Source organism: Rhinolophus hipposideros (assembly GCF_964194185.1).
Source record: "Rhinolophus hipposideros genome assembly, chromosome: 5".
In the NCBI taxonomy this organism is placed as follows: Eukaryota; Metazoa; Chordata; class Mammalia; order Chiroptera; family Rhinolophidae; genus Rhinolophus; species Rhinolophus hipposideros.
In genome coordinates this window covers 92,712,115-92,735,738 of record NC_138051.1, presented here as the reverse complement: position 1 = coordinate 92,735,738, position 23,624 = coordinate 92,712,115, and the positions used below count along the sequence as shown (strand labels likewise).

Genomic DNA, 23,624 nt, shown 5'->3' with positions numbered 1-23,624 from the left:
CCAGATCTTAATCATACAATGAGGTTGACAAATGTGTAACTGTGTAACCAATATCCAGATGGAAACAGAATATTTCCATCACTCCCAGACAACCACTGCTCTGATTTTTATCACCAGATTGTAGTTGTTTATTCTTGAATTTCCTATAAATAGAATCATACCATATATTTTTCTTTTAATAAAAAAATTGGATTTACTTAGAAGCATTCAGAATGTCAACAAAACAGCTATAATTTGTTTTTGCAATTACAGAGTGGTATTCAGTTAACAGAACAACAATTATTTTGTATAAGCTGCATCAGAGACTACTGAAGATGAAAAAACTACCATCCCCATTAACAACTAATTTGTGCTGTGAACCAACAAGGACCCGCTTTAAATTTCCATGCCCATTTACAACCCCCATATTGTGCCAGGCACGGTTAGTGGCTATTGAAGAGACCACCAGGACAGGGCTACCTGAAGACACATTTGGTCGTTTGTTAACTATACAAAAGAAGACACTGTACAGTTTAAAAACAAACCTTACACAGCCTTACCTTTCAATTGTTTTCTTTAAAAGGAGTAGTGTACAGAGGGGTTAAATGCTTTATAGACAAAAAAACCCACACTAGAACGAACTTATCATCCTCCTACTTCTTCATCTTCCTCTTCCTCCTCCTCTTCCTCCTCTGCTTTCTTTTTCTTGCTCTTTTCAGCCTTGACAACTCCCTTTTTGGCCGCATCAGGCTTTCCTCTAGCTCCGTAGGCAGCAATGTCCTCTGCGTAGTGTTCCTTCAGCTCAGCAGAAGGCTGCGTGTCATCTGCAGCAGTGTCATTCCACATCCCTCCCGGCCCCTTTGCAACATCACCAGTGGAAAGGCCGGGATGCTCTCCTTTGATTGTTGGGCGATACTCAGAACAAAACAGGGAAAAGGCCGAAGGAAGCCTCTTGGATGCATTGGGACCCTTGAACTTCCTTTTTGTTTCTCCTTTAGGAGGGATATAAGTTTTCATTTCTCTTTCATAACGGGCCTTGTCCGCCTTTGCCATGTCTTCAGTTTTTCCTTTGTCTTCAGCAGACATGGTCTTCCCCCTCTCTGAGCACTTCTTAGAAAACTCCGAGAGGTTGACTGAAGCGTCTGGATGCTTCTTCTTGTGCTCCGCCTGGCAGGTTTGCACAGAGAACGCGTATGATGATGACACTTTGCCTCTCGGCTTCTTAGGCTCTCCTCTGCCGTGTTTAATGATTTGTCCTCAGCGAGCAGAGTCGCCCAGGGCAAGGCCGACTTGCGCTTGCCCCAGCGCTGTCTCTGTGGTGCTCAGTGTACTCCATATAAATACTTTTGTGTGTGGTTTTTTAAAAAAAGATTTATCTAAGTTGTTGTATCAAGAATTTATTTTTATAGCTGAGTAGTCTGCAATTTGTTTATCCATTTACTTGTTGATAGATAAGTTGTTTTCTATAGGTTTTACATTTTCAGAGTTAAAAGACATCTTGCTGACTTTATGGAAGACCTATCAGTTGTTAATAGGAAGCTTTATCATGCATTTTTCTTAGGAAAGAGAAACCACAGTTATGAAACTGGCAATCACCCCAACCACCATTGTAGTTAGAAGGTACAAAATGTTGGGCTAATTCACATCCATCAGGTGACTGATGACAAGATACTTCTATAAGAAGCAAGCCACAGAAAACAGCACATTCAGACTTACGTGGCATGAGATGAAAATTCTGTATTAGGCTGAAAATAAAATCACGACTGCAACAGAACTCAAATGAAAATATGGGGAAAGGTCTTACTGCATTCTTTTTAAAAACTGTAGCTTTACAATGGTATCTTTTCCTAAACTGTGAATGGCACTGCATACCTGATTCCTGAGTTTTTGAATTTCTTCTTCTCGGTCTTTAATTCTGCTTTGCAATGTGTTCTTTGTTCGATACAGATCTTCTTCTATGTAGCGGAATTCCTATAAAGTGAGGTACAACACAAAGGTAAAAGAGCGTATCCCCAATATCTAAAACAGTGCCCGACACATAACAGGCACTCAATCAATACCTGCTGATTAAACACTGAATAAATGCACAGACTTAATGGGTCTGACAAAAAGTTAATACTTCGGCATGATGTATCAATTTGTACATGAATATCCAAGCACACGTCTTTATGTGGTCATATGATTTTATTTCTCTTGGGTAGATATATATGCAGGAATAGAACTGATGGATCATATAAGTAGTGTCCGCCTAACTTTAAGGAAGTTTCCTACAAATTGTTTTCTGGATTGTTTTCAAAATACCTGTACCATTTTGCATTCCCACAGCAATATGAGAAAGTGAGAAAGAAAAGAAGTACCCGCAGATTCACTAACAACTGCCCTAATGCACCTCTAGTTTGTACAATGGATATAATCAGTTGGAGTGATGTCAGAATTTAAGAGCAAAGCACATCTCAGGGAAGAAAGAATGAGTAATTGGCTAAGCACCTTCAAAAGTATTATGCAGCATTGGGATATAGTCAATAATATCATAGTAACGTTGTACAGTGACAGATGGTAACTAGACTTAACATGGGGATCATTTCACAATGTATAGAAATATCAAATCACTATGATGTACACCTAAAACTAATAGGATATTGTATGTCAATTATACGTCAATTAGAAAAAAGCATTATGCTTAACTGTGCTGACAAAGTAAGTAAAGGGAGCTATATGAAGATGTAAATGTGATATAAAATTAAACTGCTAGAGACTATGTTAGACATTCAGTTCAACCTGCTCATATCACAGATTAAAACTTGAGATAAGTGAGGAAAGAGAACATAAGGTTAATTAGGGTAGGAGAATCATAATGTACAGAAGAAGGTATGCCTAATTTCTTAAGCTCTAGGCTAGCACAAAATTTATGGCTGAAATTACTTAAATTGATTAAGGAGTACTACAGGACATTTTATCCCAAGGTTAAGTACTTTACATCTAGAACATCTGATTACTAAATAGTCTATAGCTACATTCAGCCCCACTTTCCTTTACTTAACTCCCTCATTTTAACCAAGGGCAATGGAAGTGAATCTGGTTAACACCACCTGCCATAATAAAATGAAAATTATCTCACTAACCATCAAGAACATCAAATTTTTGCCTTTTAATATATAATAGCTCCTTGAATAAATTAAAATGCAATTTCTGCAAGGACAGCTAATCTTATAATTAAATTAAGACAGCCTATGATGTATCCAGGAGGCTGCTGCTCTGAATTTTTCTCTTCCTACCCAGGAAACAGATTTCAGTGCTACTTTCATAATGCAGAAACACATTTCTCTGAGAATACAACCCGTTTCAGAAATGATAAATCCCAGTGGGAAAAAAATTTCTGAAAGAATATAAAAAATGCAAAGCTGGAATAGCCTTCTCTTCTGTAGAATGAAGAGAACAGTGATTCTATTGTGAGAATAAAATAAGAATGTAAACTAAGTGCCTGTAAGAATGTCATCACACAGTAAATTATAGGTATTGTTAACATTAGATACAGAATCCTATTCTGAAAATGTGGCTGTAAGCATGTTTAACTGTGTTAATACTGAAACTATTACATAAGTAGATGAAGAATTTGGCTTGGGGAGCAAACAACTGTCAAGTGAACAATGAAATATAATCTTAAATATGACTGTATAAGCAGTTGTTCTCAAATAGAAAGAGCAGTAATGTATTTATATTTCTATTAACTAACATTCACTGCTATTCCTAGAAAGTACAAGTGTAATAAAACATGAAAATCAACTGATGTTTCTACGTTTTCTATAACATACACACTGACACGAAGATAAAATAACACAGACAGGGCAGTAGGAAGAGCTTTGGGACAGGCATCCTGGGTCCTAGTCTATTCTCTAATTAGTTGTGTGATATTAGGTTAGAACCCATCACCATTTTGTACGTCTGTTTTTCATTTGTTAAAACAATGAGGAGTGTGGGAGAGCAATACGGCAGGAGGGACCTGGGTCTTGTTTACCATGAACTCACTGAGCCCATCCCAGGAGAATGGCAGCAAGCTGCTGGCAGAGTCTTCCTCGGTAATCATCGATCTAAAGCCCTTACCTGCTTCTGTCGGTCCAGTTCTGCCTCTAGTTCTTGTTTAGACGCTTTCTGCCCAGCTATTTGGTCTTGCAGGTCTTGTAACTGTTCTCTTGCGGATTCTGCTTCACTAACCTGCTGAGCCTCCATATCCTAAAGAAAAAGACCTTACTTGTGAGAGCAATCATTCATTAACTGTTCAGTTCAACATTTACTGAACAATCATTTCATACCATGAACTGGGCTCAGTGGGCACAGGAGGGATAGAAAGGAAAGAGACATGGTCTCAGTCTAAAGGGAGCATATAAACTGACACTTCATTATGTGACACGGCAAATGGTGAGAGAAATGAACAGGACACCACAGCTACTGCAGCACATATGCCATTTGGCTGAATGAGTATGAGCAGACAGTGGCTCACTGGGAGATTTATATCTTTATTCAAAAGCTAACAATTTCAAAAAGAATAAAAATACAACATTAAAAAGGACTTCACCGCAACTGCAGGTTATAATTAGCTTTTGTGTGCATACATAATCAACACACAGTAAAAACAAAACTTTTCTCTCACAGCACCTGAGGTTAGCATGTTATTTTATGAGGTTTGCATGTTATTTCTTTTTTTTTTTTTTTAGCTTTCTTACTACTATGTTTTTGGACCTTCCCATATTTCCTACTCTAATGCCTTCACTTGGTGTCACTAGTCTCAGGTCTTCAAACTGAAAAACCACCCTCTGGATTTCTAGTGAAATCTGCTAGCAACAAAGAATGTGACTAGGTTTCTGTATTATCCCCATACAGGTTAAGCGTAGGTCCATTCATACAGTACCAAAAGATTAAAATCAGCATCTCATTTTGCTTTTTACCTTTTGGCATAATACATTCTGTTTTATACTCATCTCCAGTCACATATTGTTTAAAAGAACTGACAGATTAATGATACTCCCACAAAATCACAGTGTAATTAATACTCTGTATTTATACAACTTTGTGGATTTAGCAGAAAGCAATAAGTACAATTATTTTCCCCTGCCATTGAGTTTTCAGGGTTAGCAGAAGGTAACCAACCTGACTAAATCAGATGACTTCTTGAGAGGCAGGAAGTATGTGCAGTGGTGAAGCACACATGCTCTGGAATCAGACAAAGGATCTAATAGTAGTTCTGTCACTTTACTAGTCACGAGAAGTTACTCTCCTTCCCCATGCCTAAATTTCTTCAAACTGTAAAACAAGACTGTACCATCTCCCTTACAGGGTCATGGTAAAGAATAAATGAAAAGACATACGTAGAGAGCACGGAAGTGCTCAGTAAATGATAGCTATTAAAATGATTAACAATTCTTCCATTTTGCTGGACCTAATACTATAATCTTTATTATAATTTAATAAACTTCTTGAGAAAGGATAGGAAAATGGTTCAATGTCATCAATGATGCTGGAGTATAAGGATGAAATATTTTTAAAAAATCATATTTTTCATAATCTCACCCAAAAGATATGTTATATGTAAGATAAGGTATGAGTAAGAGTAGCATCTATTCAATTTCTAACTTCATGGGATTGAATTCTTTGGAATTCAAAGTTATTTACAGGAACAAAATCCCTACTTAAAAGCCTATAATGACAACAGCCTTTAACAGCTCTTCCACTTGGCCAATAAGAAAAAAATCCAGAAATAACAGCACCTACTACTAGTTACTGAGGGTCTATTTACACATGTTGCTTATCTCCAAGAGAACCTCTGTTTATCTGTATTTTACAGAGGAGAAAACTAAGGCTCAGTGAGAGAAACTGCCTGGAAACTGCAAGGTAACACACATTAAGGGCCAAAGATGGAATCTATGTCCAGAGCGTCTGACATTCAAGCCTACGTTCTAGACAAGCCTATTTCTTCTCACAACTTCACACCTTCCTTTGTAGTTTATGTCTGTCTTATAAATCAGTAATTTGCTGAGTTAAGCATGGATAAATATTCTTTGCAAAAAAAATTTTTTTTAAAAGGCTTTTTACCCTGCACTTTATCTTCTCCCATCCTCAGAGACTCCTCCTATGGTATTTATGTCAAGTCCCCTATGTTTAATCTAAATTAATGGCCCAATTTATTCTTAGATTGACTATGGCAATTATAAATAAACTATAAATTGTAAGATTATGCATGAAACTATCATGAAAAGACCATCCCTGAGCCCACTTTAATATGAGACAACATACCAGTTATTAAACATATAGACAAGCCTAAATATAATTTGTCTTTAACCACCAGACTGTAAGATCTATAAGTATGAAGATCCTACCTGGCTCCCTGTTATAACTCCAGCTCTAGAAGATGTCTAGCACATGGCAGGCACTTGTAGATGTTTGTTGAATGAATGAATCTGGTTACCTGTGTTTGTTACTGCCATAACTTTACAGTCAGTCCATGGACAAGAAACCAATTGCTTTAGATTCACTTCTATATGGTGACTGTTATTCCAGCAGAAGTTCCACAGGTTGTTTCACTAATACCCTTCCCCCAAAATACAGAATCAGCACCTTTCAAACTGCTAACAGCTGGGGGTAAATGCTGTCTCTGAAGTGAACTGTAATGAATCTTACCTGTAATTCAGATCTCAGCTGATGCACCTGACCCATCAGCTTCTGTATTTCTTCCCTCTGCATCTCCTTTTCATGCCGAAGTTCTTCTAGCTCCATGCTGTTAGCAGCACTGCTGTCTAGGCCTTCAAAACCAGATCCTTCCTTTAAGCTGTTGATAAATTTTTCTTTAGACTATTATAGAAAAAGAAAAATCTTTAAGCAAAGCAGAGATTAGCTTGTATATTGAATATCATCTACCATAGACCAACTAAACTACTAAGGAACTATTCCAATTATATTTGTGTTCTCCATCAAAGAAAGCCTACAGATTTTTAAATCCATTGGAATAAAAATGCAACAGAGCCTTTTGCTATACAACGTCCTTGGATTTCAGTCCCCAGGACCATGTTATTGTTGAAAACTTATTATTAACAAGATTTTTCTCATATTTTCTTTTTTTCCCCCCTTTCTTCCGCCTCCCTACTTCCCCTCTGGTTCAAGCCGTTATATCTCAGTCTGGTTGTGTAGGAAACAGCTCCCTTGCCCATGCTGGTATTACGAGCCTTGTGCTCCTTCCAGCTGATGCAGTCGGTCGCCAGTCATTGGTCGGCTGCTCACGGCCGCTCATGCTAGCTGCCAGCCACTAATGGCAACACACAGCAGCGCACAGCAGCACACAGCAGCGCACAGCAGCTCACGCCAACCTCCGGCTGCTCACAGCAGCCTAGATCCAGGGCCTCTGGCGTTAGGAGCACAGTGCTCCAACCAGCTGAGCCACCAGGCCGGCCCCATATTTTCTTTTCATCTTTTCTCATGCTTATTTTCCCATCACATTCCACTCAACAAATACTTACGGAGCACCTATGGTGGGTTTGGCACTGTGCTCAGTGTCCTGTGTAACAAAGCTAATGTCTCTCACTGCGAACAGTACCCTCTGCCTTATAAGCTAAAAGGGAAGTTACAAGTATCCAGCAGAGGGAAATAAATATAAGTTGAGAGAAAGATATGGTAAGATCACTTGCAGAGTTCTGAGGACAACAAACCACTTCTGGGGAAGAGAAAGCTTTCCTTGAAAGACAGCAGTTGTGCTGGTCCTGAAAAATGGCTAGGATTTTAGCAGACATAGGAAAAACAGAGGTCAAAGCATAAAAATGCACGAGGGCCTCTAAGAACACATCGTGCGATGCACTCAGACAGTATGTTAGGACCAATTTGTGGGGGTTTCAGATGCCAGACTGAAATGTTTGAATTTTACCCAGCAGGCCAAGACAAATGACCAAAAGGTGGACAAGGAAGTGATCTGAGCAGAGATGCATTTTAGGAGGGCAGTGGTATAAAGCAGGTGTCCACAAACCCTGTCAATGGGGCAGAAATGGCCTGTGGCCTATTTCTGTACAGCCTGCAAGCTAAGACTGGTGTTTACATTGTTAAAGGATTGTGGAAAAAAAATATATGTGATGGAGACCACATATAGACCGCAAAGACTAGCTGGAGTCTGTGCTGTGCGGCCCTTTACAGAAAGAGTTCACCGACTCCTGGCAGAAGGAGGTGTGTGGAAGAAGAGTGTGGACGTGGGAAGACTAGTTTCAAAAGCGCTATAACTGCAGGCCAGTACTAAGGAGCACCAGCTCTTTCACCTTACATATAAATATTTGAACGTCACGCTCCATCAAAAAGTCTTTCCTTTCTATGCGGTAGAATGACGAGTGCCTTCTTCAAACTTTTCTGTGTTTTTCAAATTTTCTACGATAAACATTATATATATACACATACATATATGTATATGTACACACATATATATGTGAAGTCATGTTTATGATATAGAAAATCTCCCCACATGCTAATGCCCAGACCCCTCTGCTACACTTCAGGCCTGTATTTCTGATCAGCTTCCTGAAATTTTCACCTCAACGTCACATCAGTTTTGAAAACTCACCCTGACTTGTCATAATCTCCATCAACCCTAGCCTGCTGTCTTTCCTGCTTCCCTTTTTAGTACAGGGACCATCATTCAAACATTCAAACCAGAAACCAGGCGTCATCCTAGGTTCCATTTGCCATTTCCCCTTCCTCCAACTAAATCTCCAGACTCATACATTCTACCCCTGACAATTCTCTCAGCTGTCCTCCATTTGCCATCCTCACTGCCACAGGGTCAAGTGAAATCCTCATCATCTCTTACCATTATTTTTGATACTTGCGTCCTCACCATCTACAGCTCACCATCCCACCCCTCATCCCTTCAATGTATCCCACACTTTACTGAGCACCCGCTAGGGGCCACGCTGGCGAGACGATAAACGGGAGAGAGCGCCGACTCGCCCCGGCCTCCTCAGCACTGCCATCGTTCTCACACTCAAATCCGATGCTGCTCAAATTCCCCGCCCCGACCAGCACCTACAAGATGAAACCCAAATTCCCCTGCATGACCTGGCTTCTGCTTGTCACTGAATTTTATCTCTAATCTCTAATACTTTATGCTCCAGCAGTAGGGAACTAACTAGCTGCACTCACTAAATATGTCATGATCCCCCAGACCCCTCTGCTCTGGCACAGGCTGTTCCATCTGCAATCTTTTCCCTACCACACTCTTCCTACTCATCCTTCATGTTCCTCTTTATACATCATCTCCAGTGATCCCCGACCCCCCCGGCAGATTTTGAGGCCTCACTGCATAATGTAATCATAACAATTACCACATGTCTTTCCACTAAACTGAACACTCTTTTAAGAAAGAGGATACATATTTTGAGCTTTGTATCCCCAGCATTTATCATAGTGCTTAGTAAATAGCTAGGTACTCAATAAGTACCTTTAAAATGAATTAACAAATTACAGTGATACAACCAAACTAATTAAAAAAAAGAGTCTGGAGGAGATGGATGTATTTCATGAAGGTGGAATCAAAATGTGTTTATAACCAATAGCAGATGGAGACTAAAGGAAAAAGGTGGAGTCAACATGACACTGCGGTTTCAAGTTCTACTGCCTGGGAAGATGGCAATAACATTTACTGACATAGGAGACCCAAGAAGCAGCTGGTATGGAGGCTGAGATAGCCCATGCAGAGAAGCATGGCAGGCATTTAGAAATGGGTCAGGAAGTTAGGGTTGGAGACATGCTGAAATCACATCACGGTAACAGACGGAAGCAGACTGAGTATATGATAATGTAAAGAAAGAAATAATAATAAGAGGGTTGAAGACAGAATTTGAGAGGACTCTTCCTCGTTGGAGATTGTGAAGAGGGCCCCACAGAGACAGAAACAGTAGTAAGACAAGACAAAGAGCTAAGGCACTGCAAGTGGCATTAGAAGGCAAAAGTTTCAAGAAGGCATGAGAGTTAACAGTGTCATAGGCTCTCTCAGAATCAAAGTGGATAAAAACTACGAAAAGGACAGAAAATATATATTTAGGTCATTGAAGACTTTTGAGAAGACATTTTCAGAAATGTAGTGGGGACAGAAATTACATAAAGGAGTTCAAGTTGACAGTTCTAAAATGAAGACAGAATATACACAATAATTCCAGTAAATCTGCCATTGAAAGAAAAGAGAAGGATAAGGAAATGGATCAAAGTGGTCAAAAAAGCCCCAAGGCTTTGCTCCTTAGGCAGGCATTCCAAGATCTCAGTTGTTCTCCCACTAGGTAAGCATGTGCTCTGAGTGCGCTGAGCCAGAAGAGGGCAGCAGAGGGAGAGGAGAGACTGGTGGAGAAAGGGCTTAAAGGAAGTGGGTGGAGATGGAACCAACACACAGGCAGAAAAATTATCCTAGAAAAAGTGAAAGGACGCATTTTCCCTCTGATACGAGAGACAAAGGAAAGAGAAGTTGAAAACTACATTAGTTGACTACAGTCTTTCTTAGTAAAGAAGGTCAGGTCACCTTGGATCTGAAGAAGGGGGCTAAAAAGCTGGCTGAGCCAATTCTGAGCTGGATGAGACCTAGACCAGTTGCTCTAAAATTCAGTAGATCAACAAGGAAGAACAAAACAACTATTTAACAACAAACATTAATATTCTCACAGTGATTAAGGTAATAGGTTGAAGACCTAAACTAGGTAGTGACAGAATGAATTTTAAATAAAAAGAAAAAAGAAGTGGTAGGAACAAGAGACATTTCCTCCTTTTTATAACACTTCTGAGTAGAGTAAGGCACCTGAAGTGAGCTAACCCATTAAATGTGAACAAATCATTTCACAGATCTACACAAAGTCTCACATGTCTCTCAGTTCGCGGGCATAGCCTAATATTTAAACATGTACACCTCATGCTTACTTGGAGTATTCTAGTAGCTTTTTGCTTGTAGTCAATTAATTCCTGCTTCGAGGACTCTAAGTTGGACTTATGCATCTTGACTTGCTGCTGCAGCTCATCAACTTTCTTCTTCTCATCCGAGTATTTTCTTTCTGCCTGAGTAACCGCTTCTGCCAAATTCTGACGTTCCACTTCCATTTTATTCAGGCGTGCAGCAAACTCACTCTGTGACAGATTTTTATATCATATTTATGTCATTTTACTTTAAGATTTTACAACCATCCATTCAGATATCTTATCGGATTTATTAGCTCAGCCCAACAACATAAGAGGCAGGTAAAAAACTTCTTCATTTGTTAGGAACTGGAGGATAGGTAATCTAAGGTCGTAGCTCCCAAACATAGCAATGAATCAGTCAATTAGAAAGTTTGTTAAAAATAGAGCCACCCACGGCCTTCCCCAGGCAACTGAACTGGAATTTCTAAGACTGGGCTTGGAAATTCCCAAGACTCTGTTTTTTAAGAAATTTCCCAGGGGAATCTGGTCAGTTGGATACTAGATCTGATCTGATACTAGCTGATCAATGGATAATATAGGTCTACAGAAAACTAGAAAGTGCATTAGAAAACAAATAGAAGATATAAGTAAACAACTATATCTTTTCTAATACCTAGCATGGCTAACGTTCTCCCTTTATTTCAAATTTTCTAATAAGCTATTCGATGTAATTTTTAAGCTTAAGAAACTTTTAAAGCACACTCTAAAAAACACATGGCCTGTCACTTACTGGCCTATCTAGTTCTGAGATTTATATTTTACCTTAATTCTCAAAAGCTCCCGTCACCAAAAAAAACACACACAAAAAACTCAGAAGATAAGGCAGAAGTCGAAAAAGCATTTAGTTACATGCCAGTCGCTAAAGCCCAAAAATCTCTGACCCAATCTTAACCTGTTCTGAAGGAAAGGAGCAATGGGACTACTGCTAATGTCTACTGAGCATGTGACATGTGTCTAATGTAACTGAGAATGGAAGATTTAAGTTTATTCATTTTGATTAAACTTAAATATAAAATCTAATACTCAATTAACAACAGATTTATTGATATAATTCACATGCCATAATGTTCATTCTTTAAGGTTCACAATTCAGTGGTTTTTAGTGTATTCAGAGTTGTGCGACCATTACCGTTACCTCATTTTAGAACATCTTCACCCCAAAAAGAAATCTCCTACCCATACCTCCCTGCCCCAGGCTCTGGCAACCATTAGTCTACTTTCTTTCTCTCTACATTTCATATAAATGGAATCATATAATATGTGGCAGCCTTTCGTGTCTGTCTTCTTTCACTTACAGGTTCGTGCATGTTATAGCATCAAACAATACTTCATTCTTTTCTATGGCTGAATATATCTCCTTATATAGATAGACCACATTTTGTTTATCCACTTAGCAACTGACAAATACATGTATTGTTTCCAGTTAGGGACTATTATGAATAATGTTGCTATGAACATTTGTGTACAGGTTTTTATGTGAACATCTATTTTCAGTTCTCTTGGGTATACACCTAGAAGTAGAATTGCTGGGTGGTATGGTAACTCTATGTTGAACTTTTTGAGGAATTGTCTATTACTGGAAAACTTCTGAGTATGTTTCGAACAACTTGGATATGTGGATTTATTTTTTCACCTGTAAATTTTATGAAACCTAAATACAGATGAAATATTTCAGAAGAAATTTAATAACTAAATTAAATATAAACTACACCATATTTTAAAGAACAGTATGCAAAAAAGAATGTCAATATTTCATTAATTTTAACATTAACTACATGTTGAGATGATAGCACTTTGGATATACTGTGTTAAATAAAATATATCAACAAAAATTTTGAAACACCCACATTAGCTGATATTTACTTCAGGGCTGAACTATTTTCACTTGTTTAAAAGATAACCTGGACCAGTGGTTCTCAACCCTGGCTGCCCATCAGATATAGGTGGGAATCTTGTAAGATCAAAACAGCAACCCCTATGCCCTCCCTCATACAATGGGATCAAACTCTCTGGGAGTGGAGAGTGAGCACCTGGAAGTAATAAAGGGATTCTAATTTGTAAACAGGATTGAGAATCACTGAACTAGATGCAAAAATTCACTTGTAAGTAAAACTACAAATATTATGTACAATTTTCTCTTGAAATAAATGAATCAGATTAAACTGGAATCAGAAAAGAATAAATAAAATGCCCCAAATCAGCATTTAATCAAATAACGGTAATTTTGGTTGCACACCAAATTAAATGAAAACGCATGTCATCTCTCATGAATATTAACTATTTCAATTGTATTTCAGGACATAAAATTAAATTTAACAAGGATCAAGCTAAATTGTCAAATACTTGGTTTCTGTCACAAAAAAAGACTTCTCAAGTGCACTGCAGAATTTTACTAAAGAGTGAATGTGTTATGGAACAGCAGGAGGTCATTCCTCTTTGTCCAAATAACCAAAGAACTCCCATTCTAACCTGCATCTGTTTATAGCTCTCCTGCTCTCTCTTCAGACTGGCATCCGCTTCGTGCAGTCTCTCCTGAAGAGTTTGCAGAGCTTGATTCTGCAGGCTACTACCTTCGCTGTGGTCCTGCATTATTCTAAATGAAAACACACCACTTGAAATGACTCATTTCCACAGTGTACAAGGTAGAATAATTTTTACAGCATTGGCTTGTTAGCACAAAAGAGATAGTCTGACTAAAACATTCTTAAAGAAACCTTTTTCCCTTTTAATAACATGCCATCGATATTTTTAGGCATCCAAATGTAAGCACTCACCACATCTGTGTCGAAAGACTAACGACACTATGTTCCTCAAATATTTTTGAATTCAGAATTAGCTAACAATGCATCTCAAGATTCAAACAATAAATCCAATTTTAATCACACACATTTCCAACATTAACAAAAGCTAAATTTTCATAAGGTAGTAAGTATGTATACTACAGTGTTTATCATTAGTTGTATTGGAAAAAGACTCATTCTAGACCATTTTTTCCTTACTGATAGAATTAGCTACCGTGATTTTTCACTCTGTAAGGCTTCTAACGCTTCTGTGCGAGTGGTCAGTAGCTGATCTGCTTCCTGTAGCCTCACTCGCAGCACAGCCAGCTGGGAATCCTTTGCCGCCAGAGCTTCGGTCAGGTCATCCACTTGGGCTCGAAGTTCTCGAGTTATTCGATCACTATTTGAATGGTCAACATTCCACTTTTCAACTCTTGCTCTTGCTTTGTTTAATTCTTAAAAAAAGAAAGAAACAAAAAAAGAAAAAGAAATTTCTCTATTCAAGCAAACAGATCTTTTTCAGAGCACTCATGATCTCCTTTGAGTCCCTTCAGTACTTCACTTGTTGCCAAAATTAGGAGCTTACAAGTATCTTCAAATTTTTTTGCTCCAGATGGGACACTCATTTTTCAAGGCCAACATTTACATCTATGTTACAGTTTATAGGTTGGAAAGGGGCATGATGCTAGCTCCTCCTCTAGAAATGTTTTTTTAGAGATATATCATAAAGCATTTGGAAGTCAAAACCAGTAGTTAGCAGAAAGTTCACAACACCAAAACAGTCAGTGGATTTGTAGAGTTCTGCTAGGGGCAAGAAAGAATGCAAATCCAAAGCAAGAGTAGATAATAATGTACACCCAGTAAGAGCAAAACAAACAAGAACAAAACCAACATACCGTGTTTCCCCGAAAATAAGACCTAGCTGGGCAATCAGCTCTAATGAGTCTTTTAGAGCAAAAATTAATATAAGATCAGATATTATATTATATAAGACCAGGTCTTATATTAACATAAGACCAGGTATTATTTCATATATATTTTACTATATTACATCATATCATATCATATATCATATCATATCATATCTGGTCTTTTATGAACATAAGACCGGGTCTTATGTTAATTTTTGCTCCAAAAGACGCATTAGAGCTGATAGTCCGGCTAGGTCTTATTTCGGGGAAACATAGTAGGAAAGAATCTGTTTATTTCCATTACTGGGACAAAAAGATATTATTTTTTTTAATCTAGGAAACTGCTGCAGAAAGAGTGATGCAGTGCAATTTCCCTCACATGCCATCTGTAATTGCAGTTTACTAGCAAAAACATTGTTTTTAATACTGAAGCAAACTGTACAGACTCTCAGGTAAAGCTCTATCTCTACGTCTACATTAGTCTGGATAAAGTGAAGCTTTTCCTGAAGTCTGTCTAACAGCTCTTAAACTATCTTTCTATTGCACTCTGCTGGGCCTCCATCCGTCTTGGCAAAACATTTCCCACTGTCCTCACACTCCTTTCTAATTAACCCTAGGAACCGAGACAGATTTTGTTTCCTCCTTAGCCACACTTAGAATAACACTAACATATTCCCCCATCACTACCTCAGGCATAGGATTATTTACTTTGTAATTATCCATCTCTGAGAAATCTGAGGGCTTTGTGCTCTAAGACCATTGCACTGCACAATTCCAGAGCGTACTAGTCAAATGGAATTCCATGTTTATTTTGTGTCCCCTTGAGCAGGGCAATACTATGACTTCACCTACTAGCACCCAGTACTTTGTTTAATCCCACCTTGGTTCATGAAGAGTTCCCCCAGGAAGTTCAGGATAAGTCAATCAAAGGAACCAGATGATTGCTAACGTTCTGTTTCATCTCAGTTCTTAAATTTCATGATTCCTATAAAATGACCACATAAGCCGATGTTCTCTGTTTTGGGCTGGTTGGAGGATGATTGGTCCCATTTCCAAATCTGGACCCTGTGTTTCTATGAAAACACTATTTTACAAATCTCATCTAACATATTTCTCATAGCTTAAATGTAATCAAGGTTTTAGTTTATTTTTGAAATGTTAAATTCCTAATTCTGGACAATGTGAATAAGGCTCTACCTTCTTGAGTTTCCTTGGCTCTTTGCAGTAATGAAGCCATTTCTTGATTTAAAGACTGAACTTCATTCCTCAGCAGTTGATTTTCCAGTCGAAGATTAGACAGTTCGTGAGATTTGCCATCATCAGTAGGTACTGGATTGTGATCAGCGCAGGAAGCATTTGATGATACATTTTCCTTTGAAGAATCCTCTTGGACTTCATGACCAGAATCTGAACTGTTAGAGGCTTCTGTAAAACAAGGAATACATTTTTATTACGTTGGAAGGCTAACTACATAGACATTAGTAGTTTACCTTGGTAGAATGCCTTATGGCTTCAGTTGACTGCTGTAGCTAAGATACCATAAAAAATAAACTTAAATTCTCAAAGACTTCCCTCTGATGAAATTTCATTCTCATACATGGAGCCTATAGATCTCTAAGGCTCCTCAAAGTCTGGATACACTGAATGAATGGTGATAAAGAATAGATGCAAGAATAGAGTTCTGGAAAGAATAAAATCAGAGATAACTTAAGTGATTGGACTTAGGTAAAAAGGGTGTTGGTCTCCCTTTTGTCTCTAATTTGGTTTTGAAAAAAGGAAGAAGTCTAAACACTGAAAATATTGGAAAGGCACAAAAAGCAGCTGTATGTTTCAAGGCAAGGAGAGTAATAATAGGTCAGAGCTATTTGTTATATACCAAGCTGGAATCTAAAATTCCTTCCCAAAAAGATAGAGACTCGGGAATTCAGATTCATCCTGTTTCTAATTTGCTACTAAGTATGATGCAAATGTACTTTTTACTTACTCTAAAAAAATATGTATGTGCTAAAAAATGAACTATATTTAAATGATAAAATGAGCTAAAACAAACTCTATGGGCAAAAGACCTGACACTTTATAAAGGAAGATAAACAATCAATAATCATATGCAAAAGTTCTCAACATCTTTAGAGATTAAGTTACAACTACAATGAGAACCAATACACACCCACTAGAATGGCTAAAATTAAAAAGGCAACATCAAGGCCGGCCCGGTGGCTCAGGCCGTTGGAGCTCTGTGCTCCTAACTCCGAAGGCTGCCGGTTCAATTCCCACATGGGCCAGTGGGCTCTCAACCACAAGGTTGCCGGGTTCAACTCCTCGAGTCCCACAAGGGATGGTGGACTCCGCCCCCCTGCAACTAAGATTGAACACAGCACCTTGAGCTGAGCTGCCCCCCGGATGGCTCAGCTGGTTGGAGCAAGGGCTCTCAACCACAAGGTTGCCAGTTCGATTCCTTGACTCCCGCAAGGGCCCTGCAACTAAAATTGAACATGGCACCTTGAGCTGAGCTGCCGCTGAGCTCACAGATGGCTGTTGGTTGGAGCGCATCCTCTCAACCACAAGGTTGCCGGTTCGACTCCCGCAAGGGATGGTGGGCAGCGCCCCCTGCAACTAGCAACCGCAACTGGATGAGCTGCGCCCTCCACAACTAAGACTGAAAGAACAACAGCTGAACGGCACCCTCCACATCTAAAAGGACAACAACTTGACTTGGAAAAAAGGCCTGGAAGTATACACCTGTTCCCCGATAAAGTCCTGTTCCTCTTCCCCAATAAAAAAATCTTTAAAAATAAATAAAGAAAAGGAAAACATCAAATGTTGGCGAGGATATGGAGCTACTGGAACTCTCATAGACTGCTGATGGGAGTATAAAATGGTATAACCACTATGGAAAAAGGTTTCACAATTTCTTACGAAATTAAGCACATACCTACCATTTGATCCAGTAATTCCACTTCTAGGTATTTATCCAAGAAAAATGAATTCCCACAAAAACAAGTACAAAAATGTGTGCTGAAGTTTTATTCACAATTTCCAAAAACGGGAAACAATCCCAACGTCCATAAAAGAGAATGGATAAATGTGGTATAGCCATACAACAGAATACTATACAACAACAAAAAATAAACTATTGATATACCCAATTACTCTACCACGTTGAGTAAAAGAAGTCAGAGAAGAAAGTGTACATACTATATAATTCCATTTATATGAAGTTTTAGAACAAAAACTAATCCAAGATGAAAATGTCAACTTTAGGCTTAGAAGATCCATTAGCATCAAACTGTTACGGCACTTTCAACTTTTACTGGCCTAGATACCACCTAGAGAAGCAAAAAATTCAGATGTCCTGGCCCCAACCCCAGAAAATCTGATTTAGGAAGTCTGGGGCGGCATCTAATAATTCATTTGCATTAATCACACAAGTGATTTTAATGCAGGATGTTCTGGGACCACTCTTCTCTTCTTTTTTCACCTGGAAAACTCCTATTCATTCTTTAAGACCCAGCTCAAATTACAGACTCTCTGACCATGCTTCAATTATTGCATTTACAACACTATACGTAAATTATCTGTTTACATGTCTATCTCACCAACTAGACGCTGACCCATTTCATTTCACTTCTGTATCCTGGCACCCAGTAGGTTGTATGATTAATCAAAAACATAGTTGAAAAGAAATTTAGGAGTGTGTGTACATAATCAACTGTTACAGTATGCTTCTGTCTTGAAAGCCCAAAACCCTTGCCTCTATCACTTTTTTATCTTGAAGATACAAAACAAATTTTATTTACTAACAGCCAAGTTTGTGGAAAAAGCTATAACATTTAAGGACATAACAAGCTTCCATTAATCATCAACTTGATAAGGAATCCCTGCAAGAACCTAGCATGTTTATTGCTATTTAGAAATGGTTAGTAAGGGGGCTGGCCCGGTGGCTCAGGCAGTTAGAGCTCCGTGCTCCTAACTCCGAAGGCTGCCGGTTCGATTCCCACATGGGCCAGTGGGCTCTCAACCACAAGGTTGCCAGTTCAATTCCTCGAGTCCCGCAAGGGATGGTGGGCTGTGCCCCCTGCAACTAGCAACGGCAACTGGACCTAGAGCTGAGCTGCACCCTCCACAGCTAAGACTGAAAGGACAACAACTTGAAGCTGAACAGCACCCTCCACAACTGAGAGTGAAAGGACAACAACTTGACTTGGAAAAAAGGCCTGGAAGTACACACTGTTCCCCAATAAAGTCCCCCTTCCCTAATAAAATCTTAAAAAAAAAAAAAAAAAAAAAAAAAAGAAATGGTTAGTAGGTACTTGAATTACCCACACTACCATGTTAACCTCAGATGAGATGAGGAAATGTTCATGTAGAGGTAATTTCACAGCAAATTAAACAATTGAAAACCAGAATTCTAATCTCTTACTTCACTACTAAGTCAGTGCCTTAAACCCTTCAACTTGAATCAAAGTTCAGTCTCTCAGCTTTACTTCTGAGGAATGCAGGAAAAAAACAAAACAAAACTGAAAATCAAGAATATATGTGAAGTGCAGCCTCCTGTCATTTTTATAATCCCAATGACAAGAAGAAATTGAGATAGTTCCAAATCCAAAATTGTGTGTTTTCTACCAGATTTCAAAATTGTCTTTTTGTATTTTAAAGTATCTTAATCATTTTGGATGCAATTTCTCAGATGCTGGGGCGGGAGAGGGGCTTGGGGGGGACTTACCCTACAGACAACATTCAAAGGTCCCTACTATAACTGTATATTGACTAATAGTATGTCATGCCATACAGAGCCTGCCTTTACTTCAGTGGGAACAGCTAAGAAAACAGAGGATGAGAAACACTACCAGAATGTATTAGGCTATGGAAACACATCTAATTTGCTTAACTTTAAAAGAAATAGAGGACTGATTAACTACCATGGCTTTGGTTCCCAGAAGGATTTTCTTCAGTGGTTTTGATGGTATTTACGCTGGTGTTCATAGAACTGACACTTGCTGTCCGAGAACTCTGAAGGACATGTATCTTGCCTCTTTCTTTTTTGATTTCCACCTTCCCAGTAGGCTCCTTCTGTGAACTATTAAGAAAATCAAACAGCAGCTCATCATCAGGTTCTGACTTTTTTCTCCGAACAAACTGGGATGAAGGCCTAGGAACAGATGTGTTTTCAACAGGATGGGAGGCCTCCACTGATGTCCTAGGTCCTGCTTTCGCATTTGCAGTGCCAGCTAAGACGGTGGCTTTTTGATTTTTAATCTTATCAGCTGCTGAGGAAATATAATTATCTTTGGGTCCAGTATAAGTCAGATCTGTATTTTGCTGGTGAGGTTCAGGATAGTCAGTATTTTTGCTATATATGATGTTGCTGGTGTTCTCCTTTCTACTGAGAGCTGTTGCAGCCCCTTGATCGACTCGGTTTAAAAGATCTTCTGCCTTTCCAGCAAGATCAGCAAACCAAGACATGATGGTAGCAGAATAATTCTATTGGTGAACCTGTAAAAAGGACATAAAGTGATCAGTGTGGCATAACAGCAGAGCATAACAGTTGCGATCAGGCCCTGGAGTCAAGATAGTCTGGGTTGAGTGCCTAACCCTGCCTCTTACTAGCTATGTAAGTTCAAGCAAACTATTTAACTGAAACTGAGAAACTTTATCCAGAAAATGAAGAAAATAAGTGTACTTACGTTATAGGACAATTTTAAGATAAAATAATATTAAAAAAAACACTTTGTAAGATGCCCGGCACACAATAGGCACTCATTTCAGTACTTGCTGTTACCAAAATTACGACTGCCACTATTCTTATTACTCTGATTTCAGCAAAGGACAAATGTTAATGTAACAAAACCATCCAAACAGAAATAATCAACATGGCAAAACTTCAGTACAACCAAATAAACACAATAATTCCCTGAAGCTTGTTTGAAGGTGCTAAAACTTGAAGAACTTCTGATTAATACAAAATCTATCTTCATGTTAAAATACAGCACTATTATGGATAATTTAGGTATGCACAGAATCTGTCCAAAGCACACCTTCAATAAGTTAAATACTCAGTAGCTACTATGTGCATATTAAGCTAATTTAGAATAAAAGTCATGTAGCCATTCATTTGATACATGTTTGAGTACTTATGGCCTTCCAGAACGAATCAGAATAATGATGAAGTAATTAATCCTTATGATATAGAAGAATACTGTATAAAAAAGTTAACAAACATTTCTTGAATGTGCACATTGTTCTTTTGCCTGGAACACTCTTTCATAGTTAACTCTTGTTCTTAATCTCCACTTGAATGTCATCTGTTCAAAAACTGTTCTCTTTCTTTCCATCTAAATTAGGTTTTATCATTCTCTGTTCACATGCTATTCTTTTCTCTCACAGCCACGTTTTATGTTTTACATATTTTTTTTCTGTCTTTCTCCACTGGAGAAGTAGGGAGGGGAGGAGGTGGATACATATGTTTGAGTACTTATGGCAGGCCCTGCTTTGCTCACCGTCGAATTGCCAGCATTTAGCACACAGTAGGCACTCATAAATACTGCTGAATGGAAGTTTTATGTCCGATGCCATGCAAACATTCTTTATCACACAATTTTCACAACCACGTTACGTGACACATAGCAATACATAGATCCTTTTTTCACACATGGGGGAAAAGGTTTGGAAAGATCCCTGAGTTTAACTGGCAGCTCAGATACTGAAATCTAAGTCTGCCAAACCCATTTTTTAATCTCTGCCTTTCCCATCTAGCCTCAGTATCTGAAAAACCTCAAGGAACTCACCCTCTGAACCTATTCCTTGTGAAACGGGACTAACTGCCTTTGTATTGCGGAGTTTATGTGAAATCAAATGGAAACGAAGCTGAAATGCTTTGTAACATATAAAGCTCCCTACAGATGTATTATTCTCAAGTAAACAGGAGAGGTATGGGGCAAATTACCTCTCCTAATAAAGCAGTCAAAACACACTTACATGGCCATGCCTCCCCTCCCATTTTAAAGTTAACAGGTCTTTAAAACAAAAGCCTTTGGCTTAAGGATAATTATCCACATGAACACTAAGATGGGCGCTGGGCACTTGCCCCACTGACAAACACCACGAACAGGATTTCAGAGGCCCAAGGCCCTCAACTAATTCCTCTGGTACTGGCCCCAGGAAACGGCTCCCGCGGAGGTGACGAGGGCGGGTGACAGTGCGTGGGAGGGAGTGGGGGGGGCGGGGTGACTGCGTGGGGGGTGGGGGCGGGGGTGACAGTGCGTGGGAGGGGGTGGGGGGCGGGTGACAGTGCGTGGGAGGGGGCGGGTGACAGTGCGTGGGAGGGGGGTGGGGGGACGGGTGACTGCGTGGGGGGGCGGGTGACAGTGAGTGGGAGGGGGTGGGGGGGCGGGGTGACTGCGTGGGGGGCGGGGGTGACAGTGCGTGGGAGGGGGGTGGGGGGACGGGTGACAGTGCGTGGGAGGGGGTGGGGGGGCGGGGTGACTGCGTGGGGGGCGGGTGACTGCGTGGGAGGTGGTGGGGGGGCGGGTGACAGTGCGTGGGAGGGGGGTGGGGGGACGGGTGACTGCGTGGGGGGGCGGGTGACAGTGCGTGGGAGGGGGGTGGGGGGACGGGTGACTGCGTGGGGGGGCGGGTGACAGTGCGTGGGAGGGGTGGGGGGGCGGGTGACTGCGTGGGGGGGCGGGTGACAGTGAGTGGGAGGGGGTGGGGGGGCGGGTGACTGCGTGGGGGGCGGGTGACTGCGTGGGAGGGGGGTGGGGGGCGGGTGACAGTGAGTGGGAGGGGGCGGGGGCGGGTGACTGCGTGGGAGGTGGGGGGGGCGGGTGACTGCGTGGGAGGGGCGGGGGCGGGGCCTGCAGGAAGGCCAGATGCCCACGGGAAGCAAGGCGGGGGCCAGTCGGCCGGCCTGGGCGGTGTCAGTCCGTGGGCCCCAGGCAGGCGAGAGCAGCACCCACTTTGCTCCCCGCCCGCACTGCTGCGCCTCGAGGGGGAAGAGCAGCCCGACCAGACGGGGGGTGGGAGGCAGGAAGGCGGGGGCACTAAACAAAATGGGGAGGCCCGGGGGTCCCCCGCCGTCTTCCTCAGCTCTCCACCCGGCGGAGAGAGGCGAGGACGCCGCCCCGCGCCTAGGGCCGTTAACAGCCCCAGTGGACCCGTCCTGCCCTCTGGGCCCTCGCCGCCGCCTCACCTGAGGGCTCTGGAGCGGCTGCACCACAGCCCCGACGCCCTTCGGGGCCACCCCCGCAGCCGCCAGCCCGGAGAAGGCCCAGGCTGAGCAACTTCGTCCCGTACCTGTCACGGTCCTGCCACGGCCCCAAAACTCTTCCGGGAGACGTGGAAGGGCAGCGAGGACCCCAAAACAGAGTGGCTCCCGCGCTGCCTGAGCGGCCCGCAGAGGAGAGCAGCCACCTGGAGGCGACTCAGGCGGCGGCGCCGGCGGCCGCAGGGTCCTCACGCCTAGCCACGCCCCTTTCCTTCCTGAGGAGCGACGGGGCGGGGCCAGGGCGTGCGTGCGTGTGACGTGCTCGCCTCCCGCTGGCGGCGGTCTGCACGCGGAGGGCACAACATTGCAGGCCACGCCCACCAGGGCGGGGCCCCACTGACACCTACGTAGGTGACAGAGGCGGGGCCCCTGGAAGGAGTTTGAAGCTGGAGTTTGGCGGGGCCCGAGGCCCAGGTGGACCAGCCAGCATTCACCTTTCCCTCTTCCTCCTCCGCCCCGCAGTTGCTGAGGCTACAGGAGGCAAGATTGCTAATTTCATGGAGTGTCCTCTCTCGTGAGAGAGACAGGTATTAAGTAAAGCAATGAACGAACAGGACAATTTCAGAGAATTACCGGAGCTGTAAACACAAGAAAACGGTGAGAAGTGATTGGAGGAAGGGGAAGGTCTCTGAGGAAGTGACATTTCAGCTGAGACCCCAAAGAGAGAAAAGTCCGGTGGAGGGCTTTCCATACAGTATTGTGGTTATGTTATGCATACTGTTCATTGAG

The 23,624-nt window shown here is 41.1% G+C and overlaps 2 protein-coding genes across 3 annotated transcripts in view; both read right to left on the bottom strand.

Moving 5' to 3' along the window:
- GOLGA5 (golgin A5) overlaps window positions 1–23,119 on the bottom strand; it is a 31,477-nt gene extending 8,358 nt beyond the window's left edge. Inside the window, exons 1-9 of one of the 2 annotated variants that reach the window (XM_081048230.1) lie at window positions 22,925–23,119; window positions 19,552–20,125; window positions 15,830–16,057; window positions 13,957–14,176; window positions 13,411–13,534; window positions 10,906–11,109; window positions 6,652–6,822; window positions 4,081–4,209; window positions 1,852–1,950 (exon numbers count right to left, since the gene is read on the bottom strand). In XM_081048230.1, the coding sequence (XP_080904356.1) occupies window positions 1,852–1,950; window positions 4,081–4,209; window positions 6,652–6,822; window positions 10,906–11,109; window positions 13,411–13,534; window positions 13,957–14,176; window positions 15,830–16,057; window positions 19,552–20,095 (1,719 nt within the window). In that variant the 5' untranslated portion in view covers window positions 20,096–20,125; window positions 22,925–23,119. Of the gene's footprint in view, window positions 1–1,851; window positions 1,951–4,080; window positions 4,210–6,651; window positions 6,823–10,905; window positions 11,110–13,410; window positions 13,535–13,956; window positions 14,177–15,829; window positions 16,058–19,551; window positions 20,126–22,820 lie in introns of both variants that reach the window. The other variant, XM_081048229.1, reaches the window with a different exon arrangement.
- On the bottom strand, window positions 491–1,702 carry LOC308497505 (high mobility group protein B1-like; the record flags this gene model as incomplete). The annotated part of the gene is made up of 2 exons (XM_081048276.1): window positions 491–1,235; window positions 1,696–1,702. The coding sequence occupies 2 exons, from the start codon at window positions 1,700–1,702 to the stop codon at window positions 625–627; spliced, it is 618 nt and encodes a 205-aa protein (XP_080904402.1). The 3' UTR covers window positions 491–624.
- Window positions 23,120–23,624: the final 505 nt, after the last annotated feature.